The sequence below is a fragment of the Physeter macrocephalus genome, chromosome 2, assembly GCF_002837175.3.
Source record: "Physeter macrocephalus isolate SW-GA chromosome 2, ASM283717v5, whole genome shotgun sequence".
Taxonomy (NCBI): domain Eukaryota; kingdom Metazoa; phylum Chordata; class Mammalia; order Artiodactyla; family Physeteridae; genus Physeter; species Physeter macrocephalus.
In genome coordinates, this window is record NC_041215.1 from 63,739,579 (window position 1) to 63,764,248 (window position 24,670).

General features: G+C 35.9%; 1 protein-coding gene across 3 annotated transcripts in view; it reads right to left on the minus strand.

Moving 5' to 3' along the window:
• The window catches only part of ACVR1C (activin A receptor type 1C), an 81,763-nt gene that overhangs the window by 15,882 nt on the left and 41,211 nt on the right, over positions 1-24,670 (minus strand). For 2 of the 3 annotated variants that reach the window (XM_007103999.3, XM_007103998.3), the window contains exon 1: positions 23,200-23,368. In XM_007103999.3, the coding sequence (XP_007104061.1) occupies positions 23,200-23,353 (154 nt within the window). In that variant the 5' untranslated portion in view covers positions 23,354-23,368. Of the gene's footprint in view, positions 1-1,823; positions 2,064-23,199; positions 23,431-24,670 lie in introns of those variants that run through there. The other variant, XM_024122278.1, reaches the window with a different exon arrangement.

Sequence of the window (24,670 nt, forward strand, 5' to 3'; positions counted from 1 at the left end):
ATGGCTTTCTTTTAAGAGAGAACTTAGAATAATCTAAAGAGGAAAGGGTCCAGCAGTCAATAATTCCAGAGTTAGGTTTCAAGATGCACAAAAATACCAAAAAACTTAACGTTAATTTTTGATTTTATACCCTGGCTCACAACCGCTTTCTTAAACTAAATATCCAGTCTCCAGTTATAAAATCTCCATTACTTTTATTTGAAAGGGAAATCCTTGGTCAATCTTAAGTATAGTCAAGAAATAGCTCCAAAACACATATTTCTGCCTTACCTCTTCATACGAACTGAAAGGTTTGGTGGGGATTACATAGATGGTTATTTAATCACTTGAACCTTTTAATAAATTGTATAAGGTTTCAAGGAACTTGGCACAAATCAGAGTTTTCTGTGCCTATATTCTGAGCTTAGAACGCTGCCAGGGCTCAGGAAGTCAGGGCGCAGTGGCCCCCAAAAGGTAACACTCAAGGAAGGAAAGAGTATTAGATCCTAGTAAGTTTTACTTTTAAAGAAAAAAAATGCCAACTTTCTATCCAACAATTTAATCTGGATTTCAGTTTTACAAACTTCGCAGTTTGGAGATACTCTTTCCAGTATTTCTCCTTTGAAAACATGCCGCCTGATTTGTGCAATGATGTTGTAAACATTGAGGCTTTGGTCAGTGAGCAAGCGATCTTGCCCCCAGAAGCAGCCAACTATCTGGGCTTTCTGGATGACATAATTAGGCCTCTCTTTTCTGATAAATACTTCTGAGTCCAAAGCTGCTTCTTGTTAAATATGGATGCCCATATAGATGCTACCAAACCTCTGTCGTCTGCCCTTGTTAATTGTGCCTGCCTGGACACTCCCAAAGGCCATGGGCAAGGGAGTTCCTGAAAATCTGTTTGGGGTAACCATCCTTAATGATCTTTCCAAAGCAAGATGGGATGCAGGGGTGACTGAAATGACTCAGTTAGGCTTACCCTAGTTCATGTTTCTGCACCACCACATGCTGACAGGATTTCTGGAATTATACATGAAAGTTGACCGTCCCCTGCCATTTTAGGGAGTTTGTTATTACGGGATATGGGTCGGGGGTCAACGGTCTTCTGTCACCGGAAATTCAAAAAGCCCTCAGATGCTTTGCGCTATGAGAAAGGCTCATTTAAGCCATAATACAGCCTGGTATTTTGAACTGCTTCATCAGGGGTTCTGAAGTTCCATTAAAGAGGGAAGGAGTTGTCATATAACCTTAGGAGCACAAACCAGCATGGGAATGCTGTGCTGCTCCCTTTCATCTTCCGTTTCTATGCTTTAAGACCACATTCTTGATTTTAATTTCAGGTCAGCTCCTTATTAACTTCACACACACACACATCCCAGGGGTTGCCTACCGATTCCAAGGACCTTTATAATCACAAGCAAAGAACGCTACTTTGCATAACTAATATGTTTTCCCCAGAACTCAACTGCTTAAGCCCCGTAACTATTTTGTGCCCATGAAACATGACCAAGACAGCAACAATGATTATTACTAACTATAATGTGGGAGAGGGCAGAGAAAAAAAAACTCTGTCTGGCTTCAGAAATAAATTCTGAAGGCATGTGCAAATGAGAATCTGAACACCTAAAGGCACAAAAAGCAATTGAGAAGACTTCATTCTTTAGGCCAGGACAGTTTTTACTCTTCATCAAATCCTGAAAGGAGTTTCCATGCCAGAATTTACCATGTACCATATCAAGCATTTTAAACAATGGAATTAATAATATTTGGGCCCTTTTTTGTTAAAATGGGTGTTATTTTTAAGTAGAGTTTTTCTTACTGAAAAATGAAAAATAGGCACATACCAGACCCAGATCCAGAGGCAGTCACATCGTAAATCAGATCTTTTAGAGTTTTCCCAGCATTGACCAGATTGCACTCAGAAAGGGGCTCCTCCACATTTGGTCTCTTTTTCTTTCTGTAGGTGCACAGTCGACCTTGGCATGCCCATAATGTCAGCAGTGAAGCTATGGACAGGAGGCAAACTGGCACAGTAATAATAATGGTCAGCTCCATGGGTCCGAGTTTTGGGGCATTTGGTGATGCTGTAATTAAAAAAAGAAAGAACATGACCATATGTTAACCCACGTTAAGTATTTTAGAAATTGGAAATGAGATCACCAAAATTTTACATCTATAATGTGCAGCTACACAGTATGCACTCATGTTAGTTGGTGAAGATTCCCTATGATAAAAGCAAAGGCGGGGAAAGGGAGTTGAGGTGAGGATGCAGTTGCAGTTCCGTTTTGCTAGGTGACAATGGAAGATAGAATTAGGATCATGGAAAGCACTAGCACCTGCGATCCTTTTTAAAACCTCCAAACCATTTGACATTTTATTACTATTTTCTCCCCATTTTTCAGCAATCCATCCTTAAGGCACATTCATTCTTTTAGCCACAGATAATTACTGAGCTCTTGCAATATGCTGCCACTATTCCAGGTGATGGAGATATAGCAGTGAGTGAGAGAGCCCAAATCCTTGCTCTGTGGTGCTTATGTTCTCATACAACCACAGATGGGTATGTAATCCAAAAGCAAGAGATCATAAGTGCTATGAAGAAAAAGAAAGCAGAACAAAGAGACAAAGTGATGGTGGGACACTACTTTAGAGAGACTGGTCACAGAAGGCCACTCTGAGGAGAGGGCAGGGAGCTACAAGAGAAGTATCTCAGGGAAGCATGTTCCCAGCAGAAGGAAAGCAAGTGCAAGGTGCCCTGAGGTGGAGACCTACTTGGAGTGTTCAGGAACAATCTTTGCCTCAAGTGCAGTAAATGAGGAGAAAGGTAGAAGGAAATGGGGTCAGGGAGGTCAAAAAGAAAAAGATCATGTGGGGTCTTGAAGGCTAAAAGGACTGTGAATTGTATTCCAAGTGGAAGCTGTCACAGGGTTCTGAACATACAAAAGATAGGATCTAACTTATATCTTGAGTGACCACTGTGTGAACAGAAACTAGGGGCACAAAGTAAAAGCTAAGAAACCAATTACAATGTATCTGGTATTTTCATGGTAAGCATTTTTGCCGCAAACATTTTTGTTGAATAACTACTTGGCCATAAGGCAATTCTGCTGTAAAAGATAAAATAACAAAAAATAAAAGTGACATTAAAAAGGAAACAATGAAACAGTGAAAAATGAATAACAAAATTTAAAAGACTTTATAGTGAAATACAAAATATTTGAATACATCTAAAATGTGTAAGAGATTCATGGTGATACTGCATAAATAACTAATTTTATTTAATGAGTTGTACCTAAGCACTTGTCTTCCAAGTCTTTTGTTCATAGTGTTTTATACCTTTTTTTCTGCTTGTTGATTTGTCTCCTCATTCAGCATCACACCTTTTTGCTAAAATTTATTCCTTAATTAAGAGAGGTATCAGTTTCCAAATGCTAGGATGCATACTTGTAACTGAGCTTTGTATTGCTTTATGAAAGCCTCTATGCTGTTGTCTGTTCTCGGCAAATTGTCACACATCTATTGGTAGACATTCCAAAGTTGCATGGGAAATGTGGGTTCAACTCTGCACCTTCAAATCACTGAAGGATTTGCAAACCAATATGTTATCATTTTCTAGTATCATATGCAATCTGGCTTTACATTCTCTTATTTCATACTTCCAGTAATTTATTACCATCTCTTCTATCAAGTCGATATAATTGTTATCATCCAGTATTTTAAGATCGCCACATCTACTCATCACTGTAGAGACCATTATGAGGGCTAAGATTTATCTAATATAAAAATAGGAGTACTCCATTAATGGAGAAATGAAACCAAACTGTCAACCAGTTATTTCGTCTTTCATGGCAAAATTACCTTACGGTCAATTAGTTATATGGCAAAAACTGTTTGCTGCAAAAATGTTTGCGTCAAGGATGTTTACCTGGAAAATACCTACAACCCAATTAGAAGCCTGATGCAATAATCCAGGCAGAGATTATGGTTTTGGCTGACAACTCTATCTAAAATAGTACTTCCTTCTCACTCCCCGTTTACTCTCTATACCCTTGTCCTGTTTTATATAACTTCCTGGATCTTATCACCACCTGGCACATCATAGATTCACTTATTTATTATCTGATTTCTTCCAAAAAACATATGCTATTTCTTAATGAGAGGAAGAATTAAGTCAGTCCTCAGACTTCCTTCTTGGTAATGAAAATCTAGGAGAGCTTATTATACTAAATGTGCTTGAATTTTACTTACAATATGTTAACCAGAATATGTCAACATAATTTGAAAACAAATATTATTTAATTCTAAAGGAAAAAGAATCAAATTCCTCAAAGATATGTTCATAAAAGTTTCACTGTAAGCCTAAAAATAGTAGTCTATCTACTATCAATGAGTAAAATATTTAAAAGTGTTAAGTGAAATTTGGAAACAAACATATATCATGCTCTTCTACTTTGCCAGGTGAATTTTGGCAGATCACCAACTTTCCTTCTCCTGAGTGTTGCAGGATTTCTCTGAAATCATTAGAAGTTGTACAGGTGCATATGAGGACAGCTTGGCCTTGAGTGTTCTTAGGACAAGGTGCTACAAGAGATCTCAGACTTGACTTTGAATAAGAAATCATTAACCATGGAAGTTGCACTTCTGAAGTTTGCTGTTATAAAAAAGTTTTATAATCCACTTCATGATAATCTTTCAAATCTACATTTCAAGTTGCATCCATACCTTTATGTCCTCACAAAGGTATTCCAGGAATTCTAAGAAAGCCACAGAATGTACTTAACCATTTGCAACTTACATAAACATGTACCTAAACATGTTTTTAAAAATAAAACTCCACTATTGGATACATTTATATGGCTAAATTTTATTTTGATACATGTTATTAGGAACTATCAATATAAACATTACTGTTAAAAAGCTTATTGATTGTCTTCATTTTAGTGAAGCTCTATTAAGGAGAGCTCAGATCATCACTATGGCAACCAATAAAGAGGCAAAAGGTCAGCAAGCCTGAAAACAGAATAATATCTATAACGGTGCACTGCTCTGGTGATGGCTACTGCTCTCAGGGATGTTTATTACAGATGGGCAATGTTTCTACTTTTGTGAACAAATTTACTGAAACGAGTTAGTAAGAAAAAAAGATGACTCGGCTAGAAAAAGGCTAGCAACACCATCTAGAAAGAGCTCCTTAAGCACTGAGCAATTTTTAAGGCAAACATTTGTAAAACTATCTTCTAAACCAAATGTTGATTGTAATCTCTACAGGAGACAAATGAAAACTGTGGTCTACACCCAATGAGTCATGGTAGAAAAAGACAGTATTGCAGTTAAGAATACATTTTAATAAGTTATCTCGGATGAAAATATTAATTTTTCTAACAGAGTTTACATTCTTGATCATAGGAGAACTCTTTTTGTTTTTGTTTTTTGCTTTTTTAAATATTTTTTCCATTTCTATAATTTTATTTTATTTATTTATTTTTATTTTTTTGTCTGCATTGGGTCTTCATTGTTGTGTACGGGCTTTCTCTAGTTATAGCAAGCGGGGGCTACTCTTCGTTGTGGTGCGCGGGTTTCTCATTGCAGTGGCTACTCTTGTTGCAGAGCAGGGCTCTAGGCATGCTGGCTTCAGTAGTTGCAGCATGTGGGCTCAGTAGTTGTGGCTCGCAGGCTCTAGAGCACAGGCTCAGTAGTTGTGGCGCACAAGCTTAGTTGCTCCATGGCATGTGGAATCTTCCCAGACCAGGGATCAAACCCGTGTCCCCTACATTGGCAGGCGGATTCTTAACCACTGCACTGCCAGGGAAGTCCCAGGAGAACTTTTATTATTTGATAATTTCCAATTTTTGAGACCATGTCAACTGAGGTGATTTCTCCATGGAATAAGCAGCTCCATGGTGGCATACGTTAATGCCAAAAGTGAGGTCTGGCAGTGCTGCATTGCTAAGTCTAGTTATTTCACTCTCTAGTAAATTAAATAGAAGAGGTTGGGAAAAAAGAGACAAGCACTAGCCCACATGGATGAGAGTCTAGCTTACAAAAGTCTCCCCTATATAAGTTCTGCAGTCCATTAAACCAAGATGACACAGGGGAAGGAGGTATTAAAAAACCAGGAAGAAGGGAATGTATGAGGTGGAAGATTCTGTGCAGCTGGAGGAAATCATACAAAAGGCAAAAGATTGTAAGAAGGTAAGAACAAAAAAAGGGAGAGGAAAAAAGAAGGAAGGAAGGAGGGAGGAAGGAAGGAAGAAAAAAGGAAAGAAAGGAGAAATTTTTTTAAACTATTTTTGTGAATTTGCAACTTTCCCTAGAGACAGGAGTGGAACTGGTGATTGTGAAAGCAGTGGTGGTTACTACTGCCCAAATAAAGTTCAGAACCAGTTTAGATGCCTCAGCTTCTCCCAGGACAGTTCCTGTTACCTCCTCCCCATCTCCTATTTCTGGCTTGAGGGAGGCAAACTTCTCAAGATGAAAAGAAAAAGATGAGAAAATGTGGGCATGATCTCCATGTTTCTTCCCCTGCTGACCTTTTCTCTTTCTTTATTAAAAGTATGAAAAATTATTGATGTTTATGAGATTTATATGACCTTCATATTAATTAATTTGTATTTCTTTAGTATATGCTAATAGGAAGAGATGCCTTAGAACTGAGGAGAGATGTGGACTCGATCAGTGGCTTCAAATAACTCATATTGACCTTTCGCACAAAAATCCTGTCGTATATTTGTGTTCAACTTAAAGGTATATTTCTTCACTGTATTTGAATGGCATTCAACTAACTAGAAACTGATATATTACAATGGAGCGATGTACAGAAAATGAGGATATAGTGACTGAAAAGATATATACTGGCTGGACAGCTGTTTAAAAACAAATTTGAGCAAAGAAAACAGAGGTCTTCATCCAGACGAAGTGAATTTTTGTGAACCATTTCAGGGTTAGTGCTTCCTTCCCAGAAGTTGCTATAGCAAGTAGCTACATAAATTTAAGAGGGTCCAAAGTACCCCTAAAGAAACCACAAACTAATTTAGCATTGAACCACTCCTATTCCTTTTATTTAAAGTTTTCCCCAAGTGAAAAGATGCTATTATTGCAAGGTTGAATCCATGAATGTATAAATATCAAGTCTTCAACTGCCTCCCTACCACCCGCCCGCCCCCTGCTCACCCCAGGAAAAGGGAAGCATTTGTTTCTCCAGCTTGTGGCTTTGAAATGTTCTCAGAATAAAGCAACCAAAAAGACAGTGTTGCTCGAGATGCTTTCTGATAGGTCTGTTTCTGTCCTGGCACCAGAAGAAATGCCACTAGGAACAACTGAATGACATGGTGATGTACAGTCCATCTACCTACCCTATAAACTTCTATGACCTCTGACTTCAGTTAAAGAGCTTTTTGTTTAGTTCACAGGTTTCTGGGGGAAAGTGTGGAAATAATAAGTGCAGCTGAAACAGAAAAAATAAATACATTACCTCTAAGATAGTCAAAGCTACCTTGCTAATTAGCTCAACAGGAATGATTTCTTTTGTCAAAAACAGAGTGACATGTTAAGCAATGATAAATCTCCCAAATCTTCTCCTTTACCTGCCATTTCAAAGCACCCAGAAATATGGGTACCATTATCTCAAACATTTGCCTGATGGTAATGAAAATACATTTCTAATTGATTTCTTGTTGCTTTACTAAATTGGTTCAAAACCTGGAAGTAAATGGATTGGTGTGTATAATATTGCACTGAGAACAACTCTCTGGGATGGGGAGCAGAGAGTGGGGCACAGTCCACATCTTTGTGGAATTTAAAATCTGCTAAGGAATACATGACCCATCTAGGGTACAATTCCAAAGCAATTTGGCTGGTAAAAATACGGAGAAAACTTTATGTAGGAGCAAGATATGTGGCAGATAAGAAAAAGATCATGATGAAGGGTTCCATTCATGATGAATCAGTCTAGTATAAAGAATATGTAACTAAAACTTTACATGTGTGAAGCACACACATGGGAAGTAGAACGGGTCCAAGAAGTTAAGTCACAAATGCAGTTTTATTTGTCTAACACTTCCATGTAATTCTTTACTCCTGATTACAGGGAGCCCTCCACCACCATCCACGAGAGCTTGTCCTAGCCTCCTATTTCTTCACAGTGACCCTTATATTTATAAATGTCACCAGGAAAAATGCAGTTAGAAGTTAATTTGGTTAGGTCCCTCCAACATGCTTCACTATAGGGGGAAGCAAATGGTCCCCCTTCTTCACAGAGTGAGAATTATCATGTCAAACAGGTTGTTTTTGATCAACATGAACCTCAAGTACTGAACAGTGGCAGAATATTTTCTAATCTAGAGATTCAACTGAGCCATGACAGTGACAGAAATAACATGAGAATTACTTCTGCCTTTTAACCATATCAGATGAGGTATTGATGGGCCATGCCGTCACTCAGTGCTCAATTTATAAATGGCTACTAGTATACAAGGTCTACATCTGGCCTGATTTCATGCGTGTGTAACAGGCAGAGAGCACCACACATCAAAATATTTTCTGGCTAGTTCCCCTTGTGCTGCCAGTTTTCTGGGAGGAACACTGAGAAGCCTCAAATCTTCTTTTGTCCACCAGCACCTGAATTTAAAAATAACAATGATTTTATATATTAAGGAAATAAGAATGTTAGATTGAAGAGTATAATCTTTGGCATAAGGGGTAGGAAGAACTCTGACTCAAGCAGAGGTGAGAGTAATACAATGTAGGAAGAATTCAAATCGGCTTCACAGTTTTTCTTAATTTTAGGGCATGCACCAGAGATCAGTTTCTTAATCTGTCATCAAAACACATATTCTTTTTTTTACTTATTTAATTTTTTATTTTATATTGGAGTAGAGTTGATTTACCATGTTGTGTTAGTTTCAGGTGTACAGCAAATTGATTTAGTTATACATACTCATATATCTATTCTTTTTCAGATTCTTTTCCCATACAGGTTATTACAGAGTATTAAGTAGAGTTCCCTGTGCTATACAGTAGGTCCTTGTTGATTATCTATTTTATATATAGTAGTGTGTATTCTTGAATGATACATATCTATAAAGAAATTAGATAGTAATTACTCAAGGAATATTTTAATTTTTTTTAAGCCAAACTTTTACTTAAGAAAAATGAAAGTTCTTTGGAAGAAGCACCCTATCTCATAGCTGAGGGCGTTGTTCAAAGAAGGCACTTAAAAATATTGATGACAAAGAAAAGTTACACTTCTCTGTCCTAAAGTTCACACTAATAGAATTTCTCCCTCAGCTAACACATTCACACAAAGCAGCTTGTCCGTTTGAAAAAGACTGACATGAGATAATGATATTTTGACCCAGTTCAACATCCTGTATACGATAATCATCTGAAAAATATTTGAGTAAACAGGTAATAGTATTTATGTAACTGAGAAGAGTAGGGCTTACATAGTGTAAAATCCTCAATTTAGAATTGGTTATAAATTTTACTTTCAATTTCCTATTAATCCCTATGAACAAAATTTCATAATTAAAATCAGTGTACTTGTTCCTTGAGACAAGAAATGCTTCCTATATTAAACATTTAAAGTACAAGTTTGACTTTTTGTATGCTTATATTTCATAGACTTTTCAAAATGTAAAAATCATAGCATCTTTCAGCATATGGGGAAAAAAAAAAATCCCTGTCTGGCACACCTGTCAGGTGTGTGGGGAATCCCCAGAGAATGAGCTACAAATGGATTTGTTCATGTGGTGGCAGAACAATTCCACAAGGGGTCCCATGAGTATTTCTCAGCATGTTGATGTCACCTTACACTGCCTAGAGCAATGAATTTACATTGAAAATAGAAAACCATAAAAGTTGAGACAACAATGGATTTTTTTAAGGGATTAAGATAGCAAGACTTTTCACCTCCCCAAAGAATAATATTCACTACCTGAGTCTGCAAATTTTTATAGTTATAGCACGCTTTAAAATGATTAATTTTGATAAATTCAATTCTAATGTTTTCACATTTTATCTTCGTTGAAATGTAATCCTTCGGTTTGGCTTAAAGTCTAATTTCGACATGTGCCTAACAATATGCATTGTTCATCTACACTAGCTGATATAAATAATAAATTGTTCTTTTTTTCTTTACACAATTGAGAACAGGAAGGTGAAAATTGTACTGAGGTTAATTAGGAACGTACCCACATTTTAATGTTGTGCATGTATTTTCTTTATTGAAACTAATTATTTGAATTAGTCAAAAATACAATAGTATTAAAATAGTGTATTGAACTCCAAAAGGAAAAATCAGAAATTATTATTACACTTACCCTTTCAAGCACTGTATGTTTTGGTAGCAAAATGGGAACACAGATAACCAGAACTTGAATTTTTTTGTTGAATACTCTATTTCCATATGAAGGGTGGTAATTAGTGCACGCATAAACTAAATAGAAGTTCCTATAAAAATTAACCCTATAAATAAGAGGCTTCTCTAGCCCAGGTTTCCTGACCTTATCCTCGATGATTTTTCATAGACAATTTTAGAATGCTCTTGATGCTATTTGACATCACCACTGTTTCTCTGAGCATGTCTCTGATGTCACCTAGAGTCACCAGAAATCATTTCTGTTACAAATCACAATGCAACCCACTATGAAAGAAACAAGCAACAAAATGTGATTCCTTCACATAGGAAAGACATGTTTTAATAATAAGAAAGGAAAGTCAGACATAAAATTATATTAAACAGAATAACTCAACTATATTAAAATAGAAAATATACTAAACTACTGATAGTAGGAACCCTAGGCCAGTGGATATAAGTTCAATAGGTATTGAATGAGTGAATGAATGAACAAGGAAAGCTCATGCCCAATAAGGAAATCAGTCACTTCTGCTTCAGCCAACTGATAACAAGAGGGAGACTTCAAGAATGCCAAATCTTCTGATTTTTTCAAGATAAGCCAGATGCCTGGATTTTTATGCTGACTCAATGTTTAACATTATAAAGAAACTCACTTTTTTTTTCCCCAGAAACTATGTAGATCAAATGAAACCTGTCTGTGGGTCAGGTACAACCAATAAGCAGGTAGAACTCTCAATGACTTGTTTTGCTGTTTCTATGTTCATTAGAATGAGATTTAGCTACTAATGTCAGAGGAAACTATATAGAAGTTTCCTTTCCTCTTTCATGTAAAAGAAATTTGAAGATGGATAGTCCAATGTTAGCAGGTTGGCTCCATGTAGTTTTTGGTCAGGGTCCTTTCATCTCCCTTGTTTCCATCCCTATCATGTAGTCATTATCCTCATGGTCCAAGGCAGCTGCTAACTCCATCCTTTACATGCAGGCAGCATGATGGAGGATGGCATATAAGGTGCCAGTTCTGTTTTAAATGAGTCTTCTCAGAAATTCTCCAAAACACTGCCAGTCAACTCATTAGCCACAACTTAAGCCACACCTACCAGTAAGAGTAGCTGAAAATACTGTCAGTTGGAGGGACAGCCATACACCCAGCTAAGTCTAGGTTCTGCTACTAAATGGGTATCGGAGGAAACTAGATGTCTTTGAAACATTTATAGTCTTAGCAAACTTTGATCCATTAGATTTTTTCATTAGAAAAAGAACACATTTGCAACAAAACAAACAGTATAAAAATTTCTAAGGAAAGAATTAAATAATGTCCTCAGCCGGTTAGCTCTCCGATATCAACTCCGGATGTTAAGAGAATGTGTAATTTTCATAAATTTACCCATACTCAAAAGATACTTTGGGACTTCCCTGGTGGTCCAGCGGTTAAGACTCTGTGCTTCCAATGCAGGGGGTGAGGGTTCGATCCTTGGTCGGGGAGCTAAGATCCCTCATGCCGCGCGGTGTGGCCAAAAAAAGTTACTTTGAAACTTGATGTTTTGTTTTCCTTTTGTTGTGAAATATAATAAATATACAGAAAAGTGCATACAACATATACACTGAGCATAAAAATAATTATAAACCCCCATGGATCACCAGCCTCCTTACTCACTACCTGTTCCCCCACTCGGAGACACCCCACATGATCATATCCTTTCCCAACCTCCAGGGTAATCATTATCCTGATTTGGCAAATAATCATTTCTCTGTCCTTGTACTGTGCTTCCCAGAATCCCTTTTCCTGTATTGTTACAGGTTAAAGTTGGGATATTTACATATATGCTCATAAATGAGAATGGCTTGTAATTTCTTTTTTACATACTTTGTTGGGTTTTGATATCAAGGTTATGCATAAAATAGGTTAAGGAGTGTTTCCTCTTTGTCCATGTTTTGGAAGAGTTTGTGTAATAGTTACACAGTTATCTGTTCCTGGAAATTTAGCAGAATTTTGTGGTAGAACGTCTTGGGCTTTGAAATTTTCCTTACAGATATGTCTTAAGACTATTATAATTTACATTATAATTTTCTAAAAATTAGGTTGCACATGAATCATGTTGTTTCAACCTTATTTAGTCTCACTAGTTTTTTTAAAAAATCTACTTATTCTATCAATTACCAAGACAGTGGTGAATCGCCTTCTGAGATCATGGACTTCTTTATTTCTCCTTATAGATCTGTAAATATTTTCTTTATTTTTGAGGTCATATTCTTTTTTTTTTTTTTTTGGCTGCATTGGGTCTTCGTTGCTGCACACGGGCTTTCTCTAGTTGCAGAAAGTGGGGACTACTCTTCCTTGCGGTGCGCAGGCTTCTTATTGTGGTGGTTTCTCTTCTTGCAGAGCATGGGCTCTAGGCACATGGGCTTCAGTAGTTGCAGCACACAGTCTCAGTAGTTGTGGCACGCGGGTCCTAGATCATGTGGGCTTCAGTAGTTGCGGTGCATGGGCTCAGTAGTTGTGGCTCACAGGCTCTAGAGTGCAGGTTCAGTAGCTGTGGTGCACAGGCTTAGTTGCTCCGCGGCATGTGGGGTCTTCCTGGACCAGGGATCAAACCTGTGTCCCCTGCATTGGCAAGTGTATTTTTAACCACTGTGCCACCAGGAAAGTCTGAGACCATATTCTTAAGTACACAGAAAGTTAAATTTATTAAGAATCCCTGGTAGGGACTTTCCCTGGTGCTCCAGTGGTAAAGAATCTGCCTTGCAATGCAGGGGACACAGGTTTGATCCCTGGTAAGAGAACTAAGATCCCACATGCTGCGGGGCAACTAAGCCCGCGTGCCACAAGTACTGAGCTCGCACACCTCAACTAGAGAGCCTGCGTGCCGCAAACTACAGAGCTCACACACTCTGGAACCCTTGCACCACAGAGCGCATGCGCCACAACTAGAGAAGAGAAAACCCGCACGCCACAACTAGAGAGAAGCCTGTGTGCCACAGTGTGGAGCCCACGCACCACAACGAAAGATCCTGTATGCCTTAGCGAAGATCCTGCGTACCGCAACTAAGACCTGATGCAGCCAAAAATAAATTTTAAAAAAATTTAAAAAAAAAAAAAGAATCCCTGGTAACTTGAAACTTTAATCATTAAAAAGTGAACTTTTGGGGCTTCCCTGGTGGCGCAGTGATTGAGAGCCTGCCTGCTGATGCAGGGGACACGGGTTCGTGCCCCGGTCCGGGAAGATCCCACATGCCGCAGAGCGGCTGGGCCCGTGAGCCATGGCCGCTGAGCCTGCGCGTCCGGAGCCTGTGCTCCGCAACGGGAGAGGCCACGACAGTGGGAGGCCCGCGTACCGAAAAAAAAAAAGTGAACTTTTTAACTCTAGTAATTTTTTTTTCATTGAAGTTAATTTTGTCTGCTAGTAATATGTCAACATTTTTATTAGTGTAATATATGCATGCTATATGTAAAAGCACATATCAAACCTTCTTATACTTTCCTCTATTTGTCACCCTCTCTTCCATATTTTCCATTATGTATTTTCTTTATTACTGAATACAAAATAGTTTCTTCAGACCCGTATTTCAGATCCCTAATTCTCTCTTCCGAAAAAAAAAAAGTGAACTTTTTAACTCTAGTAATTTTTTTTTCATTGAAGTTAATTTTGTCTGCTAGTAATATGTCAACATTTTTATTAGTGTAATATATGCATGCTATATGTAAAAGCACATATCAAACCTTCTTATACTTTCCTCTATTTGTCACCCTCTCTTCCATATTTTCCATTATGTATTTTCTTTATTACTGAATACAAAATAGTTTCTTCAGACCCGTATTTCAGATCCCTAATTCTCTCTTCAGTTGTTGTTATACAAATTGTTGTTAAACCTATACATTAAGTTTCTAATTTTTGTTATTGTATCTTTAATTTTAAAAAGTTTTCTTCAATATTGTTCAAATCTGCTAGGTCATTTTTTTATAATTTCCTATTCTCTAACAAATGTTTTCAAATTTGCCTCTTTCGTTTCTTTAAACACAGAATAGCTACTCTATAATTATTGTCTGATAATTCCAATATATGAAACTTTGTGCTCTCTTCTATTGGCTCATGCTCATGCTGTTTTGAACCCCTGTAAGCTTGGAGTGCTTTTTCTTCATTATGTACTTCTCATGTCCTTGAAAAAGTGTTTGTTGTGTCTCTTTGAGACCTAATATTAAAGTGCCTTTCTCCAGAGAGTTTGAACTTTCTTCTGGCAGGCAACTGGGGACACTGTTAGTCTGGGTATACTTTAAAAAAGTTTTTCTTCTGGAGAGTACCACTCAGACAATGGAAACTCAGGTTTAAAATCCATGTGATGGCTATGCTATGTCCACAGCTTCTCAAGAATAAGGTTTTTGGTTTGTTTTAAAGTTGTTGCTTTTCATTATTTCTTTTTTTCCCCTGCTCTGCTTAGTAATAAACCCAAGCCTCCTTCCTGGGGTTTGAAGGAGATGCATTGACATCTGGTTTAAACTTGCAATAAGGAAAGAGACCTTTGATAATTCTGCTAAACATGGCGGTTTCTATTAGACGACCCAATTTGAGCAAATCATGTTTTTTTACTTTTGTCTTCCCTGAATCTTGATATTGTTAATAGCAAAACCCAACATTTCCCTTGTTAGAAAAAGCAGATACACGTGAGGAAAAAAATGTATCAGATAAGAGTATCAGAGAGTTAGATAATAATGTCTTAAACAATAATGGTGTGCACCAATTCACATAAAAAGAAAACTGGAAGTAGGCTGTTGACACTGTTGAGTCTCTTTGTTAACAAATCATAGAAAGAACCTACTTCCAGATTTCTTGTCATGCTGAGGCTGTGAACTCCCTCACTGGTTCAGATATTATCTAGGTTTCTGATACTTTTAGTTGAAAACATCCTCCTTTACCTTTTACCAATCCAGTGGGTGGAAAAAAATAGTATGTTGTTTTAATTTGCATCTCCCCAGCTATTAGTTTTGTTGAATATCTTTTCAGTACTTGACCACTTTGAAGATTCTCTTCTGTAAAATTTCCATGTGTGTTTTATGCCCATTTTTTCATTTAGCACCCCCTCTCCTTCTCTCTCTTTCCACTCTCTCCCTTGCCATGTACACAGGCATGTGCACATGCACACACACACATACACAGAGGCTCTTTATCTTTTAAATAGTTATTTTTTTTCCAGTCATATATGCTACAAATATTTCTATCCCATATTTCATTTATCTTGGTTTTATTTACGTTATCTTTTATTATTCGTTTTTTATTTTAGTTTGCATGTAGTCAATTATATCTGTCTTTTCCTTTTACAGCAATTGGATTTCCTGTCTTACTTAAAAACAGCTTCCATACTGTAAAGTCACAAAAACCCTTTTTTTCCCTAAATTTTCCTCTGACATTTAAATTGTTTTATGTTTCACAATTAGATATTTAATCAAGCTGTAATTTATTTTTGTATATGGTATGACACTGTGGTACAGCCCTGTTTTCTTCCAGATGGAGATAATTATGCCAGCATCATTTCAAAAATAAACCATCCTGGAGTTTCCACTTCTGCCAAGTTACACTTTAGATGTCCACAGAGCCCTTCTTAGTACAGCACACACAAAAATGCTGAATAAAATATAAATGAAAAACTTTTTTTTCTATTATATGATTAACCTGGTAGGAAAATAAATGAATTGCTCAGCAGCCAAAAATGAAATGCAAATCCAAGGAGGTATCTGAGCACTGGGACTGCCATTTACCCTGGAGGCATCTGCCAGTTCTTGGTAGTTAAGTGCTTAGTTTATCAGATTGTATCACAAGATCAGGAAATAAAACATGGTTCCTGAAATTGTGAAAGGTCAGATCAGAGATCCTGGTATAAATCAGTCAAATATGAATGGCATTACATTGAAAATAAAACAAAATAGAAAATTTCTGCAGAGAGAGACAGGGTGTATATTTATCTATTTGTCTGTCTCAACCTTGACTTTGGGTAGAGCAAAAAAAAAAAAAAATCTCTCTGAGAGGTCATCACCATAAGTGTGCATCCATATAGGCAGGCGTAGAGCCAGAATTCATGCTATATGTTGGCCAAAAAAACCTAATCAAAACACTGAATGTGTTGGAGTTGGTAGCACTTCCAGATACCTGGTAGTAGCTAATATAAATCTTCTCTGGAGGAACATATTTTAAATACAGGCATCAAAAGTTTCCTCCAGATATGATTCTCAAAACATGAACTCACAATCAAAACTTACAAAACACGCAAGGAAAGTAGCCACCCAGAATATGAGTCAGCAGATTCAAACTCATAGAAGCTGTAGATATTATTAATTAATTATCAGACACTCAAATATTAGAAAATATAGGGAAAACAGTTTAAGAGGCTTGAAGAATAGATACAGAAGGCCCAACTTACACAAAATCAGTAAAGAAACTGTGAGAACTTATTAGAGGGCTCACAGACAGAACCCATTATAGGGACACACCCCCCAAACATCTTTTGGAACATTTTCCAAAAGAATGGAACTTTTTCACTTATTATTTGTTTGTTTACCCTGAAAACAATCCCCCTCCCCATCCTCCACCCCAAAAGTATGCACTAATTTGGGTAAATAAGTCCTTTTTTTATTGAAATGGAAATGCTCTTGAAGAGCTAAGAATACTTTTTTTTTTTTTTTTTTTTTTTTTTTTTTTTTTTTGTGGTACACGGGCCTCTCACTCTCAGCGGCCATGGCTCACGGGCCCAGCTGCTCCGCGGCATGTGGGATCTTCCCGGACCGGGGCACGAACCCGTGTCCCCTGCATCGGCAGGTGGACTCTCAACCACTGCGCCACCAGGGAAGCCCCATCATTTATTTTTGAGGTGAATTTTTCCCACCAAAGTGGTTTCTCTCCTAATTTCAGAGGAAGTTGTGAGTGGTCAATCTGCATGAGTTACTGTGCAGGAAAGTTACTGAAGCCTGAGAGTACTAGATCAAAAGTCACTGGAGTCAGGGCAAGACAAGTAGAATCCAGAAAGGTGGGCAGATATTTTTGGAGTTTAAAAGAGCTGTTTTTATCTGGTCTAAAAATAAACAGTAATAAGAAATTAGGTTACACTACATAAAATATATATGTTTCTCTTGCTTAACTGATTTGTATAGCCTATATTTAATTGTAATATTTAAATATTCAGTATGTTCATATAATGAAAATAACAACATATTTACTATTAGAGACATGAGTTCCAAGCACTCGTCAAATACATGCCTGTTTTTGGAAATGGTTGCTGCCTTTCAAGTTTACTTAGAAAAAAAACCTTTAAATATTTGTGATAATAGTTGAACTTGGAAGGTCACTCCAGTGACATCAAAGATATCTACTACAATAAGCTTCAGGGAAACGAGCAATTTTTCTAATGTTATCTTTCTACTAAACTATAAAATTACTTCTATCAAAAAAATTAACTCCTGAAAATTAAACCCACATGCAATGTGAAACGAGGAAGTACTTTTTTTTAAGGGCAAGTGATCAAATTTAATGTGATCTAAATCAAATCTTGCTTACAATGATCTGAATTAATTCAACTTTAATCCAATTTAGTATTATAAATGAATGGGTAAGAAGGTTTTAAAAGGCCATTTAAAAGAAAAACATTGTAAATTAAAATAGTAACCAGATTCTTAATAGTTTGTTGAACTAGTTAATTAAAATAATAAATGTCCTTGCTGCATTTAAAATTACCACATTTTAAATATCAACTAAGGCAGTCTCTCTTAAACTGTAAACATGTAAACAACTTATGGGGTCTGATCAGCATTTTTACTTAATGAAAGAGTACAGAGTACCTTGTACATTTTATGGGTAAGAATATTTTGTGAAATTCTTGTTTCAGATGTGTGTGCATGTGGGTTGGGGGAAATTATATAAAATGTGTTTCTTTCTGTGTGCCACAATGGAAAGTTGTATGAAAGCCATTAGTCTAAGGTTTTAAGAATTAGAAGCAAACACTTAAGAGGATTTTTAGGAGGGCAAGAGTTTGTGCCTACAGATCTCCAGTTGCTGAGTTACTAGGACACCATCAGGGAGAGGAAGGGGGGAGAAAAAAGTCACGAGATGTATTCAAGGTAGGAAGTTTGTCACAAAGAAGCAAAGCAAGAGCCCAATCATCACAAACAGGACCTAAGGACAGAAAAGAGCCAGCTGAAACATGACAAGAGTGGGTTACTGTACCTACATGAAGTCAGTTGCCAGAAATGACACCACAGTCTGGGGTGATGAATGAAAGAGCCAAGAGGCAAGCATCCACTTAGCTTTCAGCTGGAACTGAAAAGGGAAGTCCCAGAGTTTCTCCAACCTGTTCTGGTCACCTCTCAACCTTTTCTTCTACCATTTTACCCATGAATGTGATGCAGAGTATTAAGTACTGTGGAAATATCACACTGTCTACTTTTCAGAGTGCTTTTATATATTTCATATACATGTGATCACATTTGAAATTGATAAATTCCTACTAGGCAGAGCAGGGGATATCAATCACAGTCACCTGATGACACAAAACAGCAGAGTTCTTGGCACTGGCTGTATCACAGCTCAGCCTAGAGGTTCCCAACCCCTCTCCAACAGCTGCTGTTCCAAACACAGCTAATAACCATTCAGTGCTACCTCACAGAGAGAACACCCTAACACGAGATGACTGCACATGCAATCCTACTCAATTCAATGTCAATTTACCAAACCCATGTCACTAAAAGAAACAAATTTTTAGTTTATGTAAAGAAATTTGATATCAATTAAATGTCACATAGCATTTTTTGTAGACATATTAATTAACTGGCTAGATAATACATACCTTCCCTGTTATAAGTAATCTTTGAAAGCCAATTAAGATAATCCATCATATCAGTAGACTAAAGAAGAAAAGTCATGTTATAATCTCAATAAATCCATGAAAATACTTGAAAAATGTTAATATTCATTCATGATTTTAAAAAAGACTTTCCCAAAACTAGCAATAAAAACAAATTTCCTCAGTTGATAACAGGGATCTACAAAAAAACCTTCATACTTAACGGTAAAAGAGTGAGCGCACTCCTCCTAGAACCAGGAAAAAGGCAAGGATCTTTAACCACGCCTACTCATCATCATATTAGTGATCCTAGCCATTGCAAAAAAAACAAGAAAAAGAAATAAAATGCATAGAGATCAGAATGGAAGATGTAAAACTGTCTGTACTCACAGATAAGATTATTCTGTATGTAGAAAATGCCAAAGAATTTTTTAAAAAGCTATTAGAACTAATATGTTATTTTCACAAGCTTACAGGATATAAGGTCAATATACAAAATTAATTTTATTTTCATATACTGGCAGTTAACATTTAGAAATAGATATATTAAAAATACCATTTATAGTAGCATCTAAAAACATGCAATACTTAGGGATAAATTCAAGGAAATATGTATAAGACCTGTTTTCTGATAGCTACAATACACTAAGAGTATCTGAAGAAAAACTAAATAAATGGAAAAACATACTATGTTCATGGATCAAAAGAGTTAATATTATTAACATGACTATTTTCTCCAAATAATCCATATTCAACTCAATCTAATAAAAATTTCATCATCATATTTTTGTGAAAATTGTCAAACTGATTCCAAAACTTAAATGGAAATTCAAAGGACTTAGAATAGCCAAATCAATTTTGAAAAAGAACAAAGTTGGAGGGGTCATACAACCTGATTTTAATACTTACTATAAGGCTACAATAATCAAGAAAGTTTGATAGTGACATAAGTATAGACATATAGAGGCCAGAAATATACCCACATATACATGGTCACTTTATTTTCATTCAAAGGGTCAAAGTAATTGAAAGGATAGATTTTTCCACAAATGATGCTGGGAACAACTTCATATACATGCAGAAAAAATAAAACTCCACCTAACCTCACATAATAACAAAAATTAAATTTAAGTTGAACATAGACCTAAATGTAAAAGCTGAAATGTTAAAATTTCTACAAGAAAACATAAAAGAAAATATTTATGACCTTTGGATAGATAAAGACTTCTCAGGACATGAAATATGTGAACCATTAATAATTTTTAAAAAGATAAAATATATTTCATCAAATTTTGATCTTCTACTCTGCAAAAGACACCTTCAAGGAAACAAAATGTCAATTCACAGAATAAGAGAAATAGTCCTAATATACATATCTGATAAAGGACTTGTATTCAGAATATATAAAGAACTCTTAAATTCAACCATAAGAAGATAACCCAATTTTATTAATATGCAAAATATTTGACATTTTATAAAGAAAGAAACACAAATGTCCAATGTGCGCAAGAAAAAAATAATTTATCATCATTAGTCATTAGGGAAATGCAAATTAAAACCACAGTGAAATACCACTATACAATCACTTGAATGGCCAAAATTAAAAAGACTGATTATACCAAGTGCTGGCAAAAATATGGATCAAATGGAACTATCATACATTTCTGTTGGGGATATAAAATGGTATAAGCAGTGTGAAAACTATTTGGGAGATTAGATTTATAAATTAAACATATAGTTATTATTTGACCATTCAATTCCACTCTTAGGTATTTTCTCAAGAGAAAGGTAACATATCTCCAAAGACTTGTACTCAATTGTTCATCGCAGCTTTGTTAATAACAGCCCCAAAATGAAAACAACCTGAATACCCATTGTGGATGAAAGCGTAAAAAGAACAAAACATACAGTGGGATATTACCCAGCAGTAAAATGGAAACAAGCTGCTGATATACCCAACTTCATGAATAAATCTCAAAAACATGTTGAGTGAAAGAAGCCAAGTGCAAAATTATATCTTCCATAGGACTCCTTTTATGTGAAACTCCAGTAAAAATTAATCTACAGTTTTTAGAAAATAGATCAGTTTCCTGGCCCTGGTGAAAGTGGCGATTGACTGAGAACATTTTGAGGTAATGGAAATGTTGTGGCAGTTATATAAAGGTATGTGTCAAGACACATCAAACTGTACACTTAAGATGTGTGCATTTCATTATATCTAAATTATACCTCAATAAAATTGATTTTTTTAAAAGAAAGTCTGGTTCCCAAGTGGACTTGAAGGTAGAACATAGGCATCTCAGTAGTTAGGCAGAGTTTAGAGTTGGTCTGGGAAGGACCCACATCCTAGCTGCACTAAGCACCTTTAATTTGCCCAACTGCGTGTGAACCATTTTGTCCTCCAAGACCTTTTGTTGCAGTCAAAGTACTTGTCTTGTACCCATACTGACTGGCAGAACATGGTCTTATGGATAATTCTTTATTGAGAAGACACATTAACGAGGTCATTGCCACAGCCTAATATGGAGACTTTCCTTCCCCTCCTTAATCTTTTGGATCTTGGTCATGGGAAGACCAGCATCAAATATAGGGGACCTTCACTTTAGCGTTCTCTGGTCCACCAAAACCAGGGGAGAAGATATAAGGAAAGAAAAATTCTGGTATCAGAATAGATACCAGATCACTATCAAACCAAGGAAGTCTATGGAATCTGAGACAAAATAACTGTGGTCTAAAATCTAAGACTCCTAGTAGCTTTGGGGGATAAAATATGCCAAGTATGACTTCTGAGGTTGTAACACATAGGATAATGCTTCAGAGTAGTGTTTCCCAAAGAATGGGACAAGTATTAGGGGTGGTTTGTGAAATGATTTTTAAGGGTTCTTGAGATTAATTGGAGTGGTAAACCAACATGATACTAAATAACATTGAATCACACAAGAATTTCTCCTCTAGTTCTCTTAGTTTTTCTGATTATGTATCAAAAGGACTCATCTCATGTTAGTATGTCTTTAACACCACTGTCTTCTCTTTTAAAAAAAAAGAAAATACAAAATACCTAACTGTAACGCAGTCAGTACATTTGTGTGTTTATTTACTTAGTTACCTTTTATTTATGGCAAGTAAACTGGTTTTTCATCTGTAGAAGTAATATCAAGTTTTTGCATAAAGTAAATGTTCTCCAGTAAAAAAGGGGGAGAGCAGTTAATTTATTAAAAATAATAATAATAATAGGTTAAAAATATTATATTAGAATATGGTGATATACGAACATCTGAGATTGGATAACAGTACATGTGAATGTTCATTTGTGAGGAAGAATATGTATTTGTGTATAGATATTAACGTACTAAAGAAAATCTACAAGAAGGACATTTTCATGTCATAAATTAGTTTTTAATTTGAATTACTTGTCTCTTACTAGCCCCCAAAATTTCAGACTCCAGATTATTGATAAAAGGCCAGATTAAGATTTTTGTACCTTGTAAATTAGGATAAAACTCTATGAAATTGGGGGAAATGCAAGAAATATTTGCACAATAATGAAGGGTCAAATTCCATTCTATCTGTCTTTCTGTTAATGAGTGCTCTCACTTGAGTGTGGGCAAAGAAGATATGCAGAAGTTACCCATGAAAAAAAGATTCTGTCTCCATAAAAGTTGGCAATCTACTATTTTTGTTTTGCTCTTTTTTCTCTTCTTTTTTCTTGGTATACATTTTAACTTCTTTCCTTTAAGAGAATCCATAAAAATTTATATTTTACTTTAGGTTCATTAATCACTTCAAAAAATACAACTCATGTGTACAGATTTCTTCAAAATTGTTATGCTGTTGTCAATGTTTTGACAGTCTTGTGCAATTTTTTAAAAATCAACCTCAACTAGGGTCTAGAGAATTTTACCAAAAAAAAAAAAAGGGAGAGAGAGAACTGTAAAACAGATTTTCTTATTTAAAGAAACATAAAACAGTTTGATTTCTATCATGTGTATATAACTTTACAAGAGTACAATTAAATTTTGCATGAACAAAGATAAACCCTTTACCTGTTGGAAGGTGCAGAGTTATGTTGTTGCAAAAATCTGTGAAGCAGCATTCCGTTTTGGTAACATTGTTGGAACTATGACAGAAGACTTGCGCATTTAATTCTGGGAGAGAGACACAGGACTTGATCACCTGTTCCTTTCCGTTGGTTAACATAACGGAAGCCCAACATGCTCCTTCTGTTTGGCAGGTAAAGTTTGAAGAGTCACACAAAAGACAAACACACTTCAAACCTGGAAAAGGTAAGGCAAAAAGCTTTAGGAAGCTATAATGCAAATTTATTTCATAATACTTGAATAGAGAAATTCAATCTTTATGAAGATTGAGAGAGGGTTTAAATAGTACTTGATAGACACACATGCTAAAGCTGTTATTCCCTCTCGGCAATGTGTTTTATCAAAAGGGTTGCCCAATCATCACTTACTATTGCTTATATTTTTACAAGCAATTTCTTCAGTTGCTACTATATTTTGAAACAATTTTCTCATCCATGGTGTAAATCCCTCCTTTTTAAGCTCAACCAGCTCATTCCTAAATCAATAGCTCCTATGAAATGCTAGGATACAGTAACACAACAACCTAGGGGTGCTGTGCAGCATCACTTGTAGAACATAAGTGTTGTTACAGGAGCTGAGTAACTGAACAGTCCAGTGTATTCTGTTCATTTACAATTTATCCTTTAAACTGTTAAGTGAATGTGCTAAACACAAACCTAACCATAGATATTTACAGCTTTAAAAAATAGTGTGACTCTTCACATTTATATTCTGTGATTCTTTAACATTATTGTATTGTCACAGTTACCTTTAAGGCATTGATGAGCCATTATACTTCCCCCTCTTCACTAAAGAATACATCTCAGAATGAGAGTCATTTGAACATAGACCATGACCTTCAGGCAATTTTCCTTAATGAACACATCTATTCAGTAGAGCAAAACACATCAATCGTAGAATTTAATATATTCGCATCAATAAAACTGTCAAAAATTAGACTTTGCTAAATTAATCTGTTTCCTTCTCGTTTTCTCAACATTCCCTACTTAATAAACACACACACACATATACACACACACACCCCACGTTAACTCACATGTTCAAAGTGGTAGAGTACTTCTGTTCTGACGTTAAATATCTGTCATCACGTCAACCACTGGAATAGTCCAGTGGTTGTGAGTAATTTATTCAAATTTTATTTAAATTATTTTTAAATAATAATTTAAAATAAATTAATAAGCCTTTTGTATCATTACTTTAATGAAGGTTTTGTAAAATCGTAACAGCACCCTGCAATTTCTGAATGTCCAACGTTTTTCCATACAATCATTTTTTCTCAAATTAAAGTCTTTAAATTGCTAATTATTCAAATTGGAGCTGATTTTATACCTGTAAAATATTTGATACATAAATAGCCATTTTTATACTCAACTTCAAATATCAATGTAAGCAATATAGATAATATTCCTATATAACT